General features: G+C 36.5%; 1 protein-coding gene across 1 annotated transcript; it reads right to left on the bottom strand.

Annotated features, from left to right (window-relative positions):
* Positions 1-842: 842 nt before the first annotated feature.
* Positions 843-21,593, bottom strand: LOC124545676. Its single transcript, XM_047124623.1, has 3 exons — positions 21,451-21,593; positions 8,141-8,311; positions 843-1,191 (listed from the first exon to the last, which is right to left on the bottom strand). Exons 1-3 carry the CDS (start codon positions 21,591-21,593, stop codon positions 999-1,001), a joined length of 507 nt encoding a protein of 168 aa, XP_046980579.1. The 3' UTR covers positions 843-998.
* Positions 21,594-21,795: the final 202 nt, after the last annotated feature.

Genomic DNA, 21,795 nt, shown 5'->3' with positions numbered 1-21,795 from the left:
TAGTATTCTAAAAATAAGCCAATAAACCATAAATAAAACTCTCCTGTTTGCAAATAACGTTTCCTTATTATGTATTTCATAGATTTATTCTATATACAAAAAAATATAGAGCCTATATGCTTCCATAATTTTATTACAGTAGCATGTAGAATTTCGAAGTAAACCAGTCGAGCACCTTTTGAAATTTTTGTAACAGTGTTCTCCTTTACACATGGTATATATATTTAAATATTACATATATTAAATTATATACCCTATGTGAGTCTGAAGGTTCATGAGGGTAGTGTGTAAAAATTTGAAGTAACTCAGTCAACAACTTTCTGAGATCTTTGATAATAATGTTTCTCCTTTACATATTTCTTATTTATTTATATATCATATATATTAAAAATAGGTATATAAAACACACACAAATTCCACTGAAATGTTGTGTCAAAATTTCGAAGCAATTGGTGAAGAACTTTCAGAGAATTTAGTGGTACAACAAAACAAGATGAGTTTTTTTCAAAAATCGTATCCCCTTTATTATTATATATGTAGTTATGTACCATATGGCGCTCCAGTAGGTATATAAAAACAACGCAATGTTGTGTCAAAATTTCTAAGCAATAGGTGAAGAAGTTTTGGAGACTCGATCGCAAGTATTTACGTTTTCATTTGTACAGATGTCAGGCTACTGTGTCAAGTAAATGCTCAGGGTATATGCAGTCTTTTTTATTGCTAAGTGAGAGACCAGTCAGAAACCAGAAAATAAATAGTTGTGTGGGAAACATTATTCCAGAATTTCTCTTAGGGTAACAGTTAAAATGGAAAAATATTTAGTAAATAAATGACGTCAGTAATGCTTTTTTGAATTCTAAAATTTATTTATTCTTTTGTAATACATTTTCGTTTAGAATTTTGAGAAATGAAAAGGAAGCTCTTGATATAGAAAAAGAAAAAGTATTTTAAATGTCTAATCTGTAAAGAAAGAAACGTTTATAACAAAGTAGAGCCTCCTATTTCTGGAGTCTGCCAGCAGTTCGTTCAGCCGGTATGGAAGGAAATGGACGCCCCCCAGCGGTCTTGCAGCGCCTGGTCCCCAGCAGCTCCGTCGCCCACCACCGGCTGTACCGGCTCCTGGTTGCTGGCGACATCTCCGCTAGGGACAGCTGGTACGTCTGCAGGTTCCTGCGCCATCGCGGCCACGACCTGCAGACAAAGCGACAAGTTGCTTTCGAAACTGACGCAACCATCAACTTCTTTTTCAGTCACAATGTCTTAAGAAAAATCTAGATGTGGTCATATGATTTATCGATCTAGAAAAAGCGTTCGAACAATGTACAAAGTGCAAGGCGTACGACATCCTCAGGACAATAAATGTAAGTCGGAAAAAAACCCAGATAATATGTACAACGATCAAAGAGTAAAAATAATAATGCAAGATCAAGAATGAAGTACTTGGATTTTTTTAGGTTTTAAGACAGAGGTACAGACTTCTACCCCTATGGATCAATCTATGAATGGAAAAACCTGTGATGGAAATAAAAGGAATGTTCAGGAATGGGATTAAAATTCAAGATGAAAGCATATCAATGATGAGATTGGTAATGATTTTGGTATTATTAGTGTAAGTGAGAAAGAATTACACGGCGTGTTGAACAGATTGATGTCTTCCCACATGGATATGTACTGTGAGTGAAACCAAGAGAAGCGAAAGTACTGAGAATCAGCAGAAGTGAAACTGATATAAGTTTACATCAAAACTGCAGACTTGGAGGTAGATGAAGTCAAGTAATCTCGCTACCTTGGAAGCACAACAATGCACGATGGAAGATGCAAGGAAAATATAAAAAGCAGGCTAGCACAAGCAAATAGGGCATTCCTCGACCAAACAAGTCCATCACTATAAACAATCGATCTTAATTTAAGGAAGAAATTTATAAGAATGCATATCTGGAGTAAAGCACTGTACCGAGGTGACTGTGGGAGAAACTGGGAAAGAACAGAATGGAAGTGTCTGAAATGTGGGATTGTAGAAGAATGTTGAAAATTAGTTGGACTGATAAGATGAGAAATGAGGAGATTCTTTGCAGAGTCGGCGAAGAGAGAAAATATATGGAAAACACTGACAAGAAGTAGGGACACGATAACTGGTCATGTGTCAGGGCATAAAGAAATAATTTGCATGGCACTTAGGATGTGTACAGGATAAAAACTGTAGGATTAGACGAAGAGTGGTATGTATCCAAGAAATAACTGAAGACATTGCGTTGCTGCATATGCAACTCTGAGATCAAGAGGTTGGCACAGAAGAGGATTTCGTGGTGAGCCGAATAAAGCCATTCAGAAACTGATGACACATAATTAGTCTCAGTGCAGTAGGAACTGAAAGAAGTTGGAACCGATCACTCTAAATTTTCTTTGTAGATTGTACCGATCTAAGAAATGAGCTAGTTACACATCTCGTGACTTCGGAAAAGCATTTGACTCAATACCACACCAATGCTTATTAACGAAAGTACGATTTGATGTAATGTCAAATACATTTTGTACAGGGGTGGAGGACTTGTTAGGAAGGATGCAGCATGCTATCTTCTATAATTACCCATACGATTACTGCAGGAAAGTGTGTCGGGACCACTGCCGTCCATCGTGTGTCAATGATCTAGCAGACAATGTACATGAAGATCTAACACCTCTCACAGAGGATACCGTTATAATAAATTACTCTAAGAAAAAGCTGCACAAATACTCCGTTAATTCCTGCAAGGTTTCAAAGTAGTGCAAAGGATGGATAGCCCCTGTAACTTTCCAAAAATTAAAATGAGTCACAACTGGAATCATTCAACTCATACGTATAACTCGGAGGAGGGAGGCGAGACGGAGGTAACATTTTTGTAGGGATGTGAAATGGAATGATCACCTAGGATCAATTATAGGTAAATTAAGCCATGGACTTGGCTTTATTGGTATGCTACTGGGAAAATACTATGAGTCTACAAAGAAAATTGCTTATAAAATCCATGAGAGAATCATCCAGGATTGTATTCATCTGTCTGCATCTGTGTTGAGCGTATGAACGAACTACAGTACTGTTGGTCACATATTTGTTTGACAAACGGGAGAGTGTCACTGGTTTGCAGAGAACAGATGTAAATTCACATTTGTCGTATCTCAATATGCTTCTAGTTATATAAGGTGTTTAAAACAAGGGATCGTATATATTAACAGGAGACGGTATTTATCAAAACTATAAAAACATTTCCTATAAATATTAGTATGGGACCAATTATTTATTGAGGTAAGGACGATTTTACATGCGTTGAGAAAAGTCAGTGTAGAGATGTGTAAGCTGCCTTCGTCCTGACGTACTTTTCTCATTTCTTCACCTTCGTGTCTTTACTTAGTCTCCTATGGATGCTGTTGTCACAGAAGGCACTTCCAACTGTCTTCTACGCTGAGTCAAGTACGTATCGTTTTGACGTAGTGCTGACCAGAAGGAAATTGGATATTCCTTGCGAAAAATGTAAATAGTGAATTGCCTATTATTTCATGCGGGAAGTAACAATCGTGGTATTTTGGTATGGTTTAGCCACCTGCGTTAATCGACTGACATGTGCAGTGCACGGTGAACTACACGTACAGTGTCATATTACAACCGAAACAAATGTTCAGCAGTGTTATAAAAGACTTGCATATAAAGGGACGATTCGGATTAAGAAATTGGGAGGTCTCGTGCTGTCCACACAAGGTGTGGAGAGGGACGAACCTATCGAGGAGGAGACAATCCAGAAGCAGATCGCGAAGAACTTGAACTGCTGAAGGCATGAACCATGCTCTTGCGAGTTCAGTTCTAACGAGCTGTTACTTTGTCGAAATCACATATAGCGCTGTGGTGTAGCAGTAAAGTGCGTGTCTGGAGATCGAGAGGTTGCGAGACCGAATCCCGGCCGGAAATTTTCAGTTTGTTTGATCTATCATTCACCTCTCTGTGATGTAAAGAATTGTGATGAACGACATGTGATTCAGACTCCATATTAAATTGTGCTTTCATTTCCCCGGCTGGATAATTGAATTAGCGACACACAAATCGCCGAAGTCGCGTCTATTGAAAAGACTTGCACACGGTAACTGAGCCACACGAAATAATAATTACTTACAATGCATTGAAGCCCTCGTGCCAAAACACCACCATCTCAAATTGTAGACGTGTTCTAAGAAGGATCGCTGAACATTCTCTGTGTAGAAATTGCACTTTACTAACGAATGAATTGGGATTCACACACAGAGTGGCAATAAATTACAACAATAAACATGTGTGGGCAGATGCAAACTGTCGTGTGGTCATGAAAGAAAGACATAAGCATCGCTTTAGTATCGATGGATGCGTAGGAATTGTCGTTGGTGCACTACAAGGGCCATACATTTCACCGGCCAAATTAACATGTGCTATTTATTATCAACTGTCGAACGGAAAATTACCCGCAACACTGGACATTGTCGGCCTCGCAGAAAGACAAGGAATGTAATTTACGTAGGAGAGGTCACCTACCGATCATCTGTACTACGACAGCGACTAACACAAACGTTGAGTGAGAGATAAATTGTTCGAGCAGCCCCAGTGACATGTGCTTAATCACTCAGATTTCTGCCTATGCGTGTACTTAATGGCAAAGTGTTATTCCATAGTATCGAGTAGGTACATATCTAACAAGTGTGTGTGTGATTACGTAGGCTTTCCCGGCGTAATAAGTCTTGAAAGTCTCTTCGGGTTTGCTGCCGGATCCAAAAATCAACTTGACTCGATATTTCGGCGATCCAACTGTTCGCCATCTTCAGGAAAATGCTGCTTATGCTAATGAGTCCCGCTCAGAACTGACGTCAGGTTGCAAATCGACGTCCTATATAGGCCACCGTTCAGTACACGGCGCGTGCGCCGCCCATCACGGTTTCTGCCTTCCAAAACAGGGAGGTGGCGCCGCTCTTAGTGAAACACTGCTGGCAACGATATATCGCAATCAAGGCCGCACCGAAGACCGTTCAGTTTTGATGCAAGATAATACAGGATTCCACGTTTTGCTAAGAGGGAACCCATTGTCTCTGTTGATTAAATTATCAGTCACCCTAATTTCAATCGCCTCTTTATACACAGTTTTAAAAACCGGAAATGTTGGCAACCACAACAGTTTCTTCAAATTTCATTTTGTGTCCCTCATTTAGGCAGTGTTCTGCTACCGCCGATTTTTCCGGCTGTTGTAGCCTCGTATGTCGACGATGTTCCACACACCTGTCTTGCACTGTGCGAATAGAACGGCCAACGTAAGCTTTCCCACACTGACATGGAATTTTGTACACCCCGGGTTTCCTAAGCCCCAAATCATCCTTCACAGAGCCACGCAGAGCCCTAATCTTAGAAGGTGGACGGAAAACACTCTTAATGTTAAAATTCCTTAAAATTCGTCCAATCTTAAACTATAAGCCTCCAGCATAAGGAAGAAAGGCCACAGATCCATGTTCCTCTTCGTACACCTTCGGAGATGGTCCAAACTCCATAGCCCGACGAATCTGCTTCTCGGTGTATCCATTTTCCTTAAAAACAGTCATCAAATGCTCAAGTTCTTGGGTTAAACTGTCTGCGTCGGAAATGACATATGCTCTCGCTCTCCGTACCAAAGTCCTAAGGACGCCACTACGTTGGTGTGGTGGATGACAACTCTTAGGATGCACATACCAATCTGTGTGTGTCGGCTTTCGGTGAACACTGTGTCCCAAAGTTCCATCTGGTTTTTTATAAACCATTACGTCTAGAAACGGAAGCATCCCATCATTTTCAACCTCCATCGCCGACATACGAGGCTACAACAACCGGAAAAATCGGCGGTAGCAGAACACTGCCTAAATGAGGGACACAAAATGAAATTTGAGGAAACTGTTGTGGTTGGCAACATTTCCGGTTTTTGGAACAGTGTGTATAAAGAGGCGATTGAAATTAGGTTGACTGATAATTAATCAACAGAGACAATGGGTTTCCTCTTAGCAAAACGTGGAATCCTGTATTATCTCGCATCAAAACTGAACGTTCTTTGGTGCGGCCTTGATTGCGATATATCGTTGCCAGCAGTGTTTCACTAAGGGCGGCGCCACCTCCCTGTTTTGGAAGGCAGAAACCGTGATGGGCGGCGCATGCGCCGTGTACTGAGCGGTGGCCTATATAGGACGTCTATTTGCAACCTGGCGTGTTCTCAGCGGGACTCATCAGCATAAGCAGCACTTTCCTGAAGATGGCGAACAGTTGGGTCGCCGAAATATCGAGTCAAGTTGATTTTAGGATCCGGCACCAAACCCGAAGAGACTTTCAAGGTGTGTGTGTGCCATACATGTAAAAAAAATTGACGGCAGCAAACTGTATTTACACCAGTTGGTGACTCGTTGGGAAAGTGGGATGAGGGATGTATCGCAACCAGTGGTAATCAAAGTAAGCTGCTGCTATAGTGTATCTCAAAAATTATTCGAGTCTGGACATATGTTTCTAAAAGTTCTTTTTCAAGATTTGATTAGTACAATTTCCTGTGAAATACATTGTGTAGACAACCTGTATCTGTGAAATCATTCGCAGTTTTGGGCCGAATTTATCTATCACAGCACATGAAATACGAATGGCGTTGAGGAAGTCGAATGTGTAGCCGGAAGCCGTAGGTTTTACAATCTCCCCTCAGAAAAGTATGTGTGTTATTTGAAAATATACATCAAAATTACTAATGATGGATGCCGTTCTCAGCTTAAAAGAAACAGTAATATTTTTCGACCTCAAATTAGACGATCAGCTTACTTGTTTACAACACTTAAAATACTTAAAACGAGAACCTTTAATGCTCTAAACATTCTGATATATCTCAGTAGGTGGACACAGGTGAAGACATGTTATACCTTTTACTGTTTTGTAAAACCTATGTTTGATGCTGGCTCGGCTGAGGGAGTAAGATCTGTGGCTTAACTCTCCCCAAAAAGTTAGACAGCGTCCACCATCGATGTGTTAGGGTATCTACAAATAGCTTCATATTAAGCTTCATGAACAGCATTTTCTTCGACATTAGTGAACCCTGATTTTGCATGCACTGGAAATTCGTTACGATCCAGCATAGTCTTTAGTGTTAATCTCGCTGCTCTCTCTAGAGATGTAAGCGTCTTTCTAAATCATAGATCTGCAAAGATTTCTGTTCGGATCCGGGAAAACTAGCACAACTGAAGTCTAGATAAGACGGACATGCATGTGCTAGAGATTCGCGAAGAAACCCCTGAAAATATTTCTAAAAAAATATTCACAAAAGAACCTAAAAAGTTTGTGAAGAAGGAATTGTACCTACACAGTGTGTCTTCAGAAATACTGCCGGTACGCATGACGTTTGTTTTGCATTCAGGTCTTATACTAGATGTGTGGACATGTATTGTGAGGTTTAAACCTTTTTATTATCAGAAGGTCTTTGATAGAGTACAACATTACGAGGTGATTGAGATGCTAAGAAGCAGTGGGATAGATGATACACCAATATCGGCTGACACCTTAAATAGTCCTCAGTCAAGGGAAGTACTGAGAGTTACAGGCTAGAACTGAACATAAATAAAATAAAAGTAATGGTCGTCGCCAAAAAAGTTTACCAAACTGTCATCTAAATGTTAATGGTAAACTTACTGCAAAAGTAAACAAAAATGGTATATCTGGGGACTAACATTAACAACGAATGGGATAACTCACAAAGAATTTATGTCCGTATTAAAGAAGTCCGACTCAGGTACTTTCTCGAACAAGCAGGAGTGATATAGCTATGAAGGTTATCAAAATCCGGAATGGACCAGCACTAGAAGACGAAAAATAATACGTTTCTGAGTTTTGAGAAGTGCTCAGTTTCACGTTTCTAGACATTTTGGAACAAGCTGACAATTTCTGCACTACCCAGAACACTTGATGTTACTTTCACATCTGTCGACGACTCTACATCCAAGCTGTCACGTTGCGTCTTCACTACTAAGAAAACCTCAATTCGGACCCAGATTTTATTTGAGACACCCCAAATGACCATACCTTGATAAGTGTTGGTGCAGTACCGAGCCATAAGCTACCGCCTATGTGAAGAGAAGATCGAAACGCAGTCGCACTTACCACGAGAGCCAGACAGAGGAACAGGAGAGACTTGGTGGAGGCTGCCATGACGACTGATGCAGCTCTGGCGTCTCCTCGTCCCTTATATACACGATGCAGTAGCGACGAGTGCGTGCTCTGCGAAGTGGAAGAGAGAAGCAAATATCGCGTGAGGCCTGCTGTTGCAGCTGCCTGGATCGGACAACAACACATTTTGTTAAGATGCCGGAAATGTGTATTGCGCAGGACGAAGAAATGCCAGCTGAGGTCGCTAACAAACATCTGTGTAGTTGTGTTCGACTCGGAGATGAGTCGATTCGACTCTTGGTGATGGATGAATTTGTCACTGCCAGTATTCGTCAGACAAGTGGGGTAGAGATGGTGAAGTAAATTTCTGTTCACTAAACCTCTCTGTTGTGCTAATCATGTACAGGTTATGGTCCTGAGACATAATGAGTCTCACCTTTATCTATGACAATGGTATAGACTGAAGCAATGGATTAAAATTTATACCAGCGTTAGGTATCCTGCTAACAAGGTGGAGGCTCTATCCATTGCGCCACCCTGACACTCTGGCTGCCACAGCTTCGCGGACTGCATTACTGCCTCTCGCATTCCAAATTCCAATTAGTGCCCCAGGCCTTTACCAGCACCCTTCTAAATTCAGTGTTGCTGAATCTCTCTGATATCGCAATAGCACCTTACCATAGGTGATATGTTAATCATTTAGTCGATGTTCCTGATTTAGAACTTATGTCTCGTAAGAAGGAGGCCCAGGCTCGAATCCTGGTGCTGGTTTAAATTTTAATTCTTTGCTTCAGCCTACATCATTATCGTAGAAAAAGGTGAGACTCAGTATATCTCTGGAACATTAGCTGTATACGATTAATACACTATGTAGTCGAAAGTATCCGCAAATCCCCAAAAACTTACGTTTCATATTACGTGCATTGTGCTGCCAACTACTGTCAGTTACTCAATGTCAGCGACCTTAGTAGTCATCAGACATCGTGAGAGAGCAGAAAAGGTCGCTCCGTGGAACTCACGGACTTCGAACGTGATCAGATGATTGGGTGTCAATCGTGTCATACGTCTGTACGCGAGATTTTCATCCTCCTAAACATCCATACGTCCACTGTTTCTGATGTGATCGTGAACTGGAAACGTGAAGGGACATGTATAGCAAAGTCTGTTGATTGACAGAGACCGCCGAACATCTACCCAGACCATCACACAGGAATTCCAAACTGAACCAGGATCCACTGCAAGTACTATGACAGTTAGGCGGGATGTAAGAAAACTTGGATTTCACGGTCGAGCGGCTGCTCATAAGCCACACACAACGCCGATAAATTCCAAACGACGTCTCGCTTGGTGTAAGGATCGTAAACATTGGACGCTTATACAGTGGAAAAACGTTGTGTTGAGTGACGAATCACGGTACACAATAAGTTGATCCGGTGGCAGGTTGTGGGTATGGCGAATGCCCGGTGAACGTCACCTGCCAGCGTGTGTAGTGCCAACAGTAAAATTCGGAGGCGGTGGTCGGGTTTTTCATGGAGAGGGCTAGCACTCCTTGTTGTTTTCCGTGGCAGTATCACTTGCTTTCCTCTGTTGAAGAGTATTTCGGAGATGGCGATTGCAGCTTTCAACACGTTCGAGCACCTGTTCATTATGCACGGCCTGTGTTGGAGTGGTTACACGACAATAACATCCCTTTAATGGACTGGCCTGCATAGAGACCTGACCTGAATCCTATAGAACACCTTTGGGAAGTTTTGAAATGCCGACTTCCTGCCAGACCTCTTCTCAGAGAAGTACTCCGTGAAGAAAAGTCTGCCATTCCCCAAGAACTCTTCCAGCACCTGACTGAAAGTATGCCTGCTATAGTGGAAGCTAAGGGTGTGCCAACACCATACTGAGTTCCAGCATTACCGATGGAGGGCTCCTCGAACTTGTAAGTAATGTTCAGCCAGGTGTCCGGATGGTTTTGATCACATAGTGTATATCATGTATGTCTGAGGTACAGATAAAATTAGCGCCACTTGCTAAGGTTCTATTCCAATTTTAGAGAGCCTCTGCAATACTGGTGCGAGTTTAGAAACGGAGTAGCAATAATCTAAGGCGTGAATGGCAATTTGTATTGGGGCGGGGAACATAGTGTGTTATTCTGCGCAGTTGTCATATATGGAGAACCAGTGAGGCGCAACTGTGAGCGCGTCTCCGAAGTAAGCAGGAAACTTAGGTTTTGTTGTTAGTAGAAATTTTAATTCCTTTCTTCATCCTACAGCATTTTCCCTGTTGTGTCTCATAAGTGAGGGCATGTGACGTTGTGGATGGTAATACATCCGCCTAATGGGGATGTTAAACCCAGCGGTTCCTTTAGTGGCATTGGAGAGGATTAGGCTCTGTGTTGCTATGGTTTCACCCTGTCCTGTCTCTGGTAGTCATCATACAACACAAACATGCCCGCATTTATTACAGTCAGCTACACTCAAGAAATATACACCCGACACAACTCTCATATATCCGCAATGAAAGAGCACAGTGTGCGTTAAGGTTGACCACCTTTTCCGACAGGCAGATGAACCTATTTCGTGAGGATATCCCAGTCAACAATGCCATACGATATATACATTTTCACCGACTGACATACTTTGGTGATTGTGTTAGGTCACTAGATAGTGCAAAAGTGGCTGATGCATATCTGTGATAAAGATAGCGGTGTATTGATCTATTCCCATCCCGTCAGGAGTCACTGATCTTGCCGTGGTGGGGTGGCTTGTGTGCCTCAAGGATAGTCATGCAGCAGATGCAACTACAACGGATCTGGTCGTTAAACATGAACCAAAAAGGAAAATAATGGTGGTAACATGTTGCTTTAAACCTTTTGGAGGTAAAATAGACCCCGATTCGATTATCCTGGTGGGGACTATTCTCGAGGACGTCATCAGCACGAAAGATAAAACTGGCATTCAGCATTCAGGAAAGAGCGTGGGAGGTTAGACCCCCATAACAGGGCGGGTAAGTTAGAAAACTTAGGAAGGAGATGGATACGTTAACAATTAATGAAATTTGATGACGGGATGAAAAGGACTTCTCGTCAGACGAGTACACAGGTCAACTGGCGTACGATTAAACTTTGCATAAAATCAAGACTGAGAAAAGATTATAAACTATATTCTGTTTGGATGTAGTTTTAATTATTTCCTCTAAAATGGGTGAAACTGTTCACGTCTACATCATTATTTACATGGGTATTCTACATATCAGAGGGTAGAGGGCTCATTGAAACACCTTCACTACAATCTCCCATTATTCGCTCTCGAGCAGCGTGCGGAAAAAGACGAACATCTGTATCATTCCCACCTTCACTATAATCTCCCATTATTCGCTCTCGAGCAGTGTGCGGAAAAAGACGAACATCTGTATCTTTCCTTGTGATCTCTGATTTTTCTTATTTTATTATAATGATTGTTTCTCCCTACGTAGGTCGGTGTTAAGAAAATATCTTCGCATTCGGGAGAGGAAGTTGGCGATTTCGTGTAAAGATCCCGCCGCAGCTAGACACGTAGTTTTTTTAATGATGTACATCCAAAATCCTGTATTAGGACAGTGACATCTCTCGGCGATTTCTCGATAGAACAAAACGTGATGCTCTTCTTTGAACTTTATCTGCGTGCTCCGCTAACCTCGGCGTTGAATGTTTTGTGAAAACCTTAAAATACGGAATAAATTAGAAATCCCTTGTCGATAGCACTCAACACTTTGTGTGCGTAAAGAACGAGTTGTGTTTCACAAGAACTATGCTAAATCCGTGTTGACTGATCGTCAATAGGTCGTTCGAGGTAACTCATATGTTCGAACACAATATATGTTCCAAAATCTCGCTGCATATCACTGTTAATTATATAGGTCTGTTATTTACTGCATCACTCCTATTGCCTTTTTTGAATGCTGGTGTGACCCATACAATTTTCCAATCTTTGGGTATGGCTCTTTCGTAGAATGGTTGGCTGTATATGATTGGTAAGGATGAAGCTATTGCATCAGCGTACTCTGATAGCAGCCTAATTGGTACATAGTCTGGACCGGAAGACTTGCTTTTGTTAAGTGATTTAAGTGGTTACACTACTCTGAGGATATCTACTTCTAACTTACTGATGTTGGCAACTGTTCTTGATTCGAATACGACAATGTAGTGTGGTTTTATTGGGCTATGTCAGCAAATGGCTATCGAGAGTGCCTTTGCTAACAGCATGATATCGCAGGCAGCGCCTCTCCTGAGCTTTTGACCATATCGATTGGACCCTAGACGACTGGAAAACCGTGAGCTAGTGGGATGAATACCGATTTTAGTTGATAAGAGTTGATGGCACTGTTCGAGTTGTGGCACAGACCCCACAAAGCCATGGACCTAAGTTGTCAACGAGGCACTGTGCAAGCTGCTGATGACTCCATAATGCTGCAAGCTGTGGTTACATGGGTCAATGACGGTAAATAGTTATATTCGGCTTCTTGGAGGCCATCTGCAGTCATCCATTTATCTGATGTTCCGAAACAACAATGGAAATTTTGTGGATGATAATGCTCCAGGTCACTGGGCTGCAAATGGTTAGAAGAACATTTTGGGCAATTCAAGGGAATGAATTCACCCCCTCCCCAAACCGCCTGACACGAATCCCATCAATCATTTGTGGTACATAATCGAGAGGCCAGTTCGTGTTCAAAATCCGGGACCGGCAACACTTAGGCAATTATGGACGGCTATAGAGGCAGCATGGCTCAGAACTTCAGCAGGAGTCTTCCAGTGAATTACAGAGTCCATACCACATCGAGTTTCTGCACTACAGGGGCAGAAGACGATCCGACACGACATTAGTTGGTATCCAATGACGTTTGTCATCTTAGTGCATGTGGAAGAGTTGCCATTTTACACAGAAGAGAATGGGTGACGTCCTAAGATTATTACTATGCAGGGAAAAATCCTCATTGCTCTCTTCTAGAAAAATCCTTATACAGGGTTAGACAAGTGGTGTGTCCTGCCTTGCTTGACTTCCAGTACCGGGAATGCAGGCTCTGACAATGCTTACGATGCACCCTGATCATCGGTGTCTGGCTATTGATTTATCAGTTTTAACCAAATTAGACGAGTTTTTGATAAACAATACCACTGCGGTACTTAATTTGGTCGTTTATTGCGGCTTGCTGCAAGTGGATACAAAAATCGAACCACAGTTTGGTTTTGGCAATGAAAACATTATTTAATATTTTTGACGAATAACACAGGAAACTTAAATGCAGAAATAACAATGAGGCACTTCATTTGAAGTCAGTTGTGCCACACGATTCTGTAGATGTGCCGCCGCCATCGCTGCCTACTGGAGACGCCAGCAGCCAGGAGACGATGAAGACTGTAGTGAGCACCACACCTTCCATGCAGACTTGCAACACCTCACGATAAGCCCCTGCCCGTTTATCTTCTGAGTGTGCTACTGGCAAATGCCAGCAGACTCGAGAAACAGATGACCGCATCTTTCTCCTCATTCACAGGGAATAGATACAACTGATAGCTCTCAGTCTTATCCACTTAATAAGTATAAAATTTGTTAAGTCATTTCTGAAACAACTGTCATACAAACTAAGTTAGTCAAATTACTAGTTTCGTCTGTTACAGTTATTTCTAAGTCGATGTATAGTATCAAAAATTGGAATACATGGCATTTCACGTTAAAAATGTTGTATAAAAGTCGACTAGTGAAAAATTACCATAGCAGTCTCTTAAAGGTACTGTCAATCTTTTTTTGAGATCAGATGACTTACCACTTAATTGAAAAAGACGACTCATTTGTATTAATAAAAAATCATTAAATGAATAAAACTTACTGGGATCCAAAAATAGGAGCTGCTGAAAAGAAATCGAAAAATAAGAACGGCAAGAACTTACTTAGCTCTATTTGATGTGTAATAATAGGCCCAGGTGGGTAGGGAAACAATGATAATGATTTACTATTACATTCTAGCAATTTATCGAAAATAATGACAAAATTTTATAATTCAAAGGATGTCAAGGTAATTCAGCTGTCGCATTCAATGATTTGATTCTCAAAAGTGAGGATGTAATTAGAGAATATTATACTAGAGGAAGACACAAGAAATGGTTTGTTTCTATTTAGCCCAGACATACTCGAAGATACCAAAACAATTTGTAAGAGGTGAAATAAATTTTTTAAATAATTTTAGAAAAGAAAATACGAATTTAAATCTTATTTATCTTGAATTGATTGGAGGTGATTTAAAATTTGATGATTTTGAAAGAAACGTATCATAAATGCAAGAATGAAGGTAAATTAACTATTGCTACAACAGATATGACAGAAAAATTAATAATGGTAAGAACAGATATAAGATTAAAAATTTATTAAAAGCATAAACACAAAAATAATCGTTAAACATAATCGTCAAGCATAACAATAAACGCTGAACGCCAAATATTAAACATAAGCATTAAATATAAAATGCTGAATGTTACATGCAAAACGTTGAATGTTAAAATTAAATCATTCATGCTTTTTATCCTTACTAAATGTCTGCAAAATACAATTGCACAAAACAGCAGAGTACACATAATGAGCACAGCCCAGAGATTGTTAAAAAGGCTAATAGAAATAGAAAGGTAAAGAAGCAACTAAAAGAGGGATTAAAAAATGGAGAAACAACCAAGATGAGAATCTGAAAAAATGTAAGAAAAATGTCAGCCAGTTATTGATGCAATCGAAAAAGTTAAAGAAAGTACTGAAGGTAACGGCGATCATCTCTGAAAGCAATAAAACAGAACAGAAAACTCACAAAGCTGATGGTTTGGCTGTAAATATTTTGAAGAATTTAATGACATATGTGCAATTAAGCAGTGTAAAGTGATGAATGAGACTGTACGTTAACCAAGTTAGAAATACAATATTAATGGAAGAACTACAAAGAAGAGAATGTTAATAAAAACAAGAAAACAACTAAAAAAATAAACATAAGTGAAAGAATGCTAGAATATGTTAACCACAGTGAAGACAAGGTTTTTGGGTCTAGACCTGTTGGTACATTTAAATTTGTTGTTAAATTACCAATAAAATTCGACCAAGATAAATTAACTATTTGTGAAAGGTCTCATCATGGAACAGACAGATTAATAAATCTTTTAACTAAAATACATATTATTATAGATGATACGAATACAAGAGTTACAGGTTCTGATTTATTAAATAAGTTGTATATATTGTAGTATTCAAGAGCAATATGTTCTGATAATAATCTGACTAAAATAATACAAAGTATACGTAATAAATATAAATATTAAATAAAAGAAACTGTCGCTGATTTTCTGCCGGCATTGAGGAAAAGAAATGCAGATGATTCATTGCAGAGTGTGGATGAGAAAAGAGCTGAAAACTGAATTTAAAAAAAAAACATACAGGAAGTCCAGTGTATTAGATTATAGATAAAAGATATAATTGACATATATGAGCAGTTATTCATGGAGAAGAATTTGATGTAAATAAAAATTATCACAGTGAAAAAGTTGGAATAACACACATGTTAACCAATAAATTTAGTTATGTCATTATCAACAATCCAAAACCAATAGTTTATCTGAAACTATATTTGAATAATTTGCCACACACGTTTTGGAAAACAGAAAAATATGAAAAAGGGTTAGTTAATACTTTAGTTAACAAATAACCATTTGAAATAAATCTCCCTGGTTGTAATTATTGAGGGTCAGGAACAAGATTAGAAGGGAGATTAGCCAGAGGCAATCAAGGAATAAATTCACTAAATGAAGCTTTTAAAAATCATGATTTTTCCATACAGCGATCATAAAGATATAGAAAAAGACACAAAGCAGACAAACATAGGGTATATAGACCATCTAACAAAAAAGAAGGAAGGTTCCAGATTAAGAAAACGTGGAGGATGATATCTTCCATTTATTTAGATGGCATTACCATATTTAGCTGCTACCAGTATAGTACTCGGTACATTAGCAGAAACAGTAACAGATGATTATCAAGAAGATCAAGAATTTGAAGAACAAAATGACATGATTTAGTAGTACAGAAGAAAGCTGACACTGGAGCAAAAACACTAAAAAAATTCTTTCATGGCATCTTTATGATTGATGAATTACCTTATCATCCCAGCAAAATATGAATCTGGGATACTTAAGTTAGATAATTCTGGTAAAGATGATACTTACTGGATATATCATAAGAATAACGGTAAAAAATTGGTGTTTATTTTATTTGAAGGAAATATTCCCAAAGAGTTGGTTAAAGGTCTTGGCTGAAGTGAGCTGTCTTATAATGGTCAACGAATTCACAATTTTAATGAAGTAATATGTGGTCATTTGTGTCTATTTCTGAGAAGACTATTGACCTATAATTTATAAGTTTAATAAAATTTTTAATATAGTGAATGGGCGTTTCCGAAAATAAGGTGCAATCTAAAGGTCACAAAATAAATTTGTGACCATTAGAAAACATGATACCTGCTTTAGAATCATGTAAATAAAAAAACAGTAACATTTAATTCAAAAATAGAAAATATGATTCAACAATTTCAGAAAGAATTAAGTAAAATTTTTCAAAATCACCAAGGCCTGTTTTAGTTTTAAAGGAAGAATAGTTAATTTCTAAAAACCAATAAGCGATTATGATGCTGTTATTAAGCCATATTTAGAAAATCAATTAAAAGATCTTTCCACAAATGCTGATTATATGACTATTCTAATACAATTTAATTATTATATTATTAAACAAGAATTTGCATTAAATAACCTGCAACTAAATAATTACGTAACAAAAATAGAAGTAGAAGTAACAAATTTACTTACATATATTAAATCAACATGCCGAAAAATTCATGATAAACAAAATATCAAATTTTCATTTATTATAGGAGAGGGACAAAAAATTTTACTTTGATTATGATTTAGTTGCAGGTGTTGTTGGTCAAAATGTAAATAAAAATCAATCTTGTCACAATTTTGATATTACAATACCTTTTTTATGAACTTTGCTATTTGACTGGTGACACTGTATCATTAGAAATCGATTTTGTATCCAGCTTTCTACAATAATATTAAAAGACTCTGTTAAAATTATGCCAGTAGATGTAAAGATAATTATATTTGATGAAGTAATTTGCTTTTCAAGATAATTATAATTAGAGAGCTATAGTCTCAAAATTAGTCAATGAATGCAGTAATACAAGTATTTGACAATAAATATGAAGTCACAGAAGTTAATGTATTTGTATCTATTGATGAGTCTAAATACATTAGTTAGAATTACTGAAATTAAAGGAATTTTTTAGAAGGCTATACAGCCAATTGGTCAAACGAAATTTTCGTAACTGAAAGCAATATTTATTCTAATCTAATCACATATAAATTAAAGGTTTTAGGTGAAGATAAAATAAATGATATTTTTATGAAGAACAACAAAAGCAAATTATCATGTCATATATCTTGCTCAGAGGATGTAAAGAAGGGGAGGAGATGATGTATATGTTAAATTGTTAGAACTAGATAATTCAAAATACAGCTGCATGCATACAAATATAATGATTACATAAAATTTTTGTTTGTCTAAATGGAAATTGTTATTGCTAATTTCACTGTCTTTGGTAGCGTGTGTAAAGCCAACTACATTAGTTCTTTTATCAGAGAAGCTAGAGTACATTTCGATATTAAAATTAAATTTGATAAGAATGATCAAATGTCGGAAATATTTAGCAATTTTAAATTCGAGCTGTTTGGATCAGACGGATTTAGTGAGTTTTGTGTATTAGACATAAAAAAATCGTTATGAATATTATAGAAAAATAATTATGAAAAAATTAGTTGGCTCCTCACTTTTATTGAAATAATTGCGACAACTAACAACATTCAATCTTTCTTTCATTAAGCAAATTAGGATCATAATTAAGTTGTAACACTGCTTCATAATTTGGATGTCTACTGTTAATAGTATTGATTTGTTTTTGAAGAATTTTACTATGTGTTTGAACAACATAATAATTAGAAATAATAGTAATTATAAAAGAAAAAATGTTGATCTTAATACTGCATTTTGTGTTAATGGAAGAACATTTTGTGTAATTTAATTTAAAGCCACTCTTAAAAACTCCATATGCCTATTATGACTTCTGATTAAATTTTTTAGTTCTTTATTTCATTTTGATAATTTCCTATTTCTTTTTCCAATTTTATAAATTATCATGTTTAAGAACAGAAGGTGAAGCTTCTTCACAAACCCAATAAAGGAAATATTCAGACTAGGCAATTTGGAACACACGCTAAAGAAAAAATCGCAGGCACGTTGATAATTTTTTAAGGGATGTAATTTTTTAGATTCTGGAGCTTTATCACTATTAAAACCTGTATAATTTTACAATATTTTTTAACATAAGGTTATATAACACAACAGGGACATTCATATCCTAAAATATTGGCAGTCCATTTCACATAAAGATCAAGGATTATTTTTTCATCAATTATCGTTAAAACTTGTTTATTGTTAAATTTAAGGAAGTTGTTAGGATGGTCTAAATACGCTTTAACTTGTTATAAAAAATTTTAAAATATATATTTATTCCTTCATTTTCATTTTTCAAGTTTTAGGGATTTTTAAACATAAATGGAGAATGCAATTAAAGTTATTTGTCATTTGTGCAACAAGAAAAAAAATTAATAAAGAAATACAAATAGCAAAAAAGAATCTACCATCAAATACAAGGATTTATTAGTTGCATCATAAAGAAGCAAAGTGAATATAAAAATTATTTAGTATACAAAAACAAGCTTTTTAAAAAGGAGTAAAAAGTATATTTGTTGGTAGAAAGAGCTAAACTTGTTCAAATATATTTTTGATGTATTTATTTATTTATTTATTTATTTATGCATTTATTTTACCTGATCCTCCAAAAAAGGAATAAAATGTTAAAAATTGTTGTAACAATAACCACTGTAAAGAGTGCTTAATATCAAAAATATATATCAAAATATTATGAAAAATATCTAGTTTCTAGGAAAATTTGTTCAAGAATTAGTTTGAATACACAAAAAAACTTACCATTAGAAAATTTTAAATGTGCTCAGATTTAATTATTTCTTTAATTGTTTATATTTAATTCTTTTATTTTATAATATCTATGTGGTACAGTATCTGTCCTGGTTTCTAATGTAAATCTATTATCATGGTAAACACTTAAAGCAATTTTGCAGCATTCAATAATTAGCATTTCTAAGATGTAATCAAATTCAATTTCCTGTGTTGTTTTATTTTATTGTCTAAAATCTTTTTATAATCATTGAAAGTTATTTCACAGTTACTACAAATTTTTAACGCCTTTAGATTTTTTAGTATATTTTTCTCACATCTATAATCATACATTATGGATTTTAAACTGACATGGTGTACCACGATTTTTCCAAAATTTTTATCTCCCACTTTTACTAAAACTGTTTTGTTTATTAGTGGTAAGCCATAAATATTGTCTTCTGAACAATCACTTATATCAAATTCGTTCAGCATCGATTTCATATTGTTAGAATAATCTTAGGTTCTTGTTTCGAATGTAAATGAATCGGTGTCCTTGTAATATAAATTAGCATGTCTTCTATATTTTGCTTTCATAACATTACTATGAAAAACTTACATTTTTTAATTTTAGAAATATGTAAAATTGTCACCCTAATATAAACAGGTTTTTCGAATTGTAACTGTTTCTTTCATATGCGTTTCTATTAATTTTTCTGAAAACATCGTCATGTACATAGTTTGGTTTTGAAACATACTGCACACATGTTTTGGGGTTTGATTTTGTTTTAATATTTTGTCTATTTTTTGATTATCGTTTTCCAAAACAGAATTATTTATTTTAATGCATAAAAACATTTTTCAAAATCTTTAGTCACCTTTATTCTCAGTTCTGTAGTAAAATCGAGTCACTTTTTTAAGTTGTTCAAAACTTAATATCCCATGGATTTTTATATATTTTAATGCATGATTTAGGCTCTGTTTAACATATAGCTATGATTTAACACATATATCTATAGATTATTTGATGTTATTAATTTTTGTCCTCCTACTGGTGTTAAAAGCAAATCTTTGTGTAAATTGTGTAGTTTTGTGTGATTCGAAATCGACTTCTAAAGCAGGTTTTTTAGAAATTAAAGTTTTTCGTGTCTAACCACTGGAGTCCTTTAAATGGTTAAAACTGAGACACACAACCGAACCACATAAAGTATTAGTGTCTGAATAAGCTGCATAACTTGAATTTTATTTCATGAATAAAATTTTTTGAGTCTTTATAATATTTGCTTTTGGATATGTTTTAATACTGTGAGAAATACCTCCACTATCAAATCTCTTTCAGGCATTGAAACCATGTCATAGTCGTTTAATAATTCTAGCTCAATTACAGTATTTTTAACATAGCATCACAAGATAAACCCAGAGTACTATAACACCAAGAAGGAGGGAGTTTAGAAAACTTAATACATGTATCTCTGAAATTTTCTTAAGTATCTGCCGATATCAAAACATGAGGTTTATTATATAATTTCGTGCAGTATTCCAAATTTTTCATTCTAAATGTTCCCCAAACTAATTTTCATATTACATATTAGATTTATTAAGTCATGAATAGAAAAAATCCTTTTTAGGTAACTTTATTTATTTTGATTTTTCTTCAGTATCTATATATACCTATAAATAAAGTCTTGTTGTAAAGATTAAATCGAATTATTGGTATTTGAAATATTTTGTTCCTCCTCTAAATTGTGCTTATTCCAAAAAAGAAGATAATTTATAAATATTTAATGGGATACATCTGAAAGCATCCAAAAACTTAATTTTAATTGGTCTTAAACTAATTTATTAAATGAAATTCAGCTTGTGGTCTCGCAGTAGCATTATTGTTTCCCGAGCACAGGGTCCTGGTTTCGACTCCTGGCGTGGTCAGGGATTTTTCCTGCCTCGTGATGACTGGGTGTTGTTGTTTCATCTTCATCATCATCATTCATCCCCATTATGGTTGGAGGAAGGCAATGGCAAACCATCTCCACTAGGACCTTGCCTATTAAAGCGGTGTGGGTCTCCCGCATCATTCCCCTATGCTCTGTAAAGAAGCATCGGACTTCATTATAATTGTTCAATATTCAGAAGAACACTTGAATTATGAATATAACCTTGGAGAAAAGAATAAATAATATTACAAACTTTATTGGCAGCCGCTTGAAATTTTTCTGTTACATGATAATGATCACTTACCTTTTTTCTCCATCAGTAAATTTCCCTTGATATATAAAACATTTTTCAAATATATTAAAATTTATATAATGTTCTTTAGGCATTATTATTGGGACATTTTTATCACATAACACTTCAAATTCACTAGACTCTCGTTTCACCATTTCTACAAATTTTTGGGGGTGTCTTTAACTCACATTCCACAGATGGTATATAATCACCATTTGAAAGTTTTATATAGTGACTTAAAGGAATTTTAAATGTTAAAACTATCAGTATAAGATTGATCAAGAATTTGCTTGATAAGTGCTAGTATATTTTAATAATCATTCGATATTGGCATAAATTACTAAAGCCCTTTTACTG

The sequence above is a fragment of the Schistocerca americana genome, chromosome 8, assembly GCF_021461395.2.
Source record: "Schistocerca americana isolate TAMUIC-IGC-003095 chromosome 8, iqSchAmer2.1, whole genome shotgun sequence".
Classification (NCBI taxonomy): domain Eukaryota; kingdom Metazoa; phylum Arthropoda; class Insecta; order Orthoptera; family Acrididae; genus Schistocerca; species Schistocerca americana.
The sequence above is the reverse complement of the archived record's forward strand: the minus strand, read 5'-3'. Positions and strand labels throughout refer to the sequence as shown.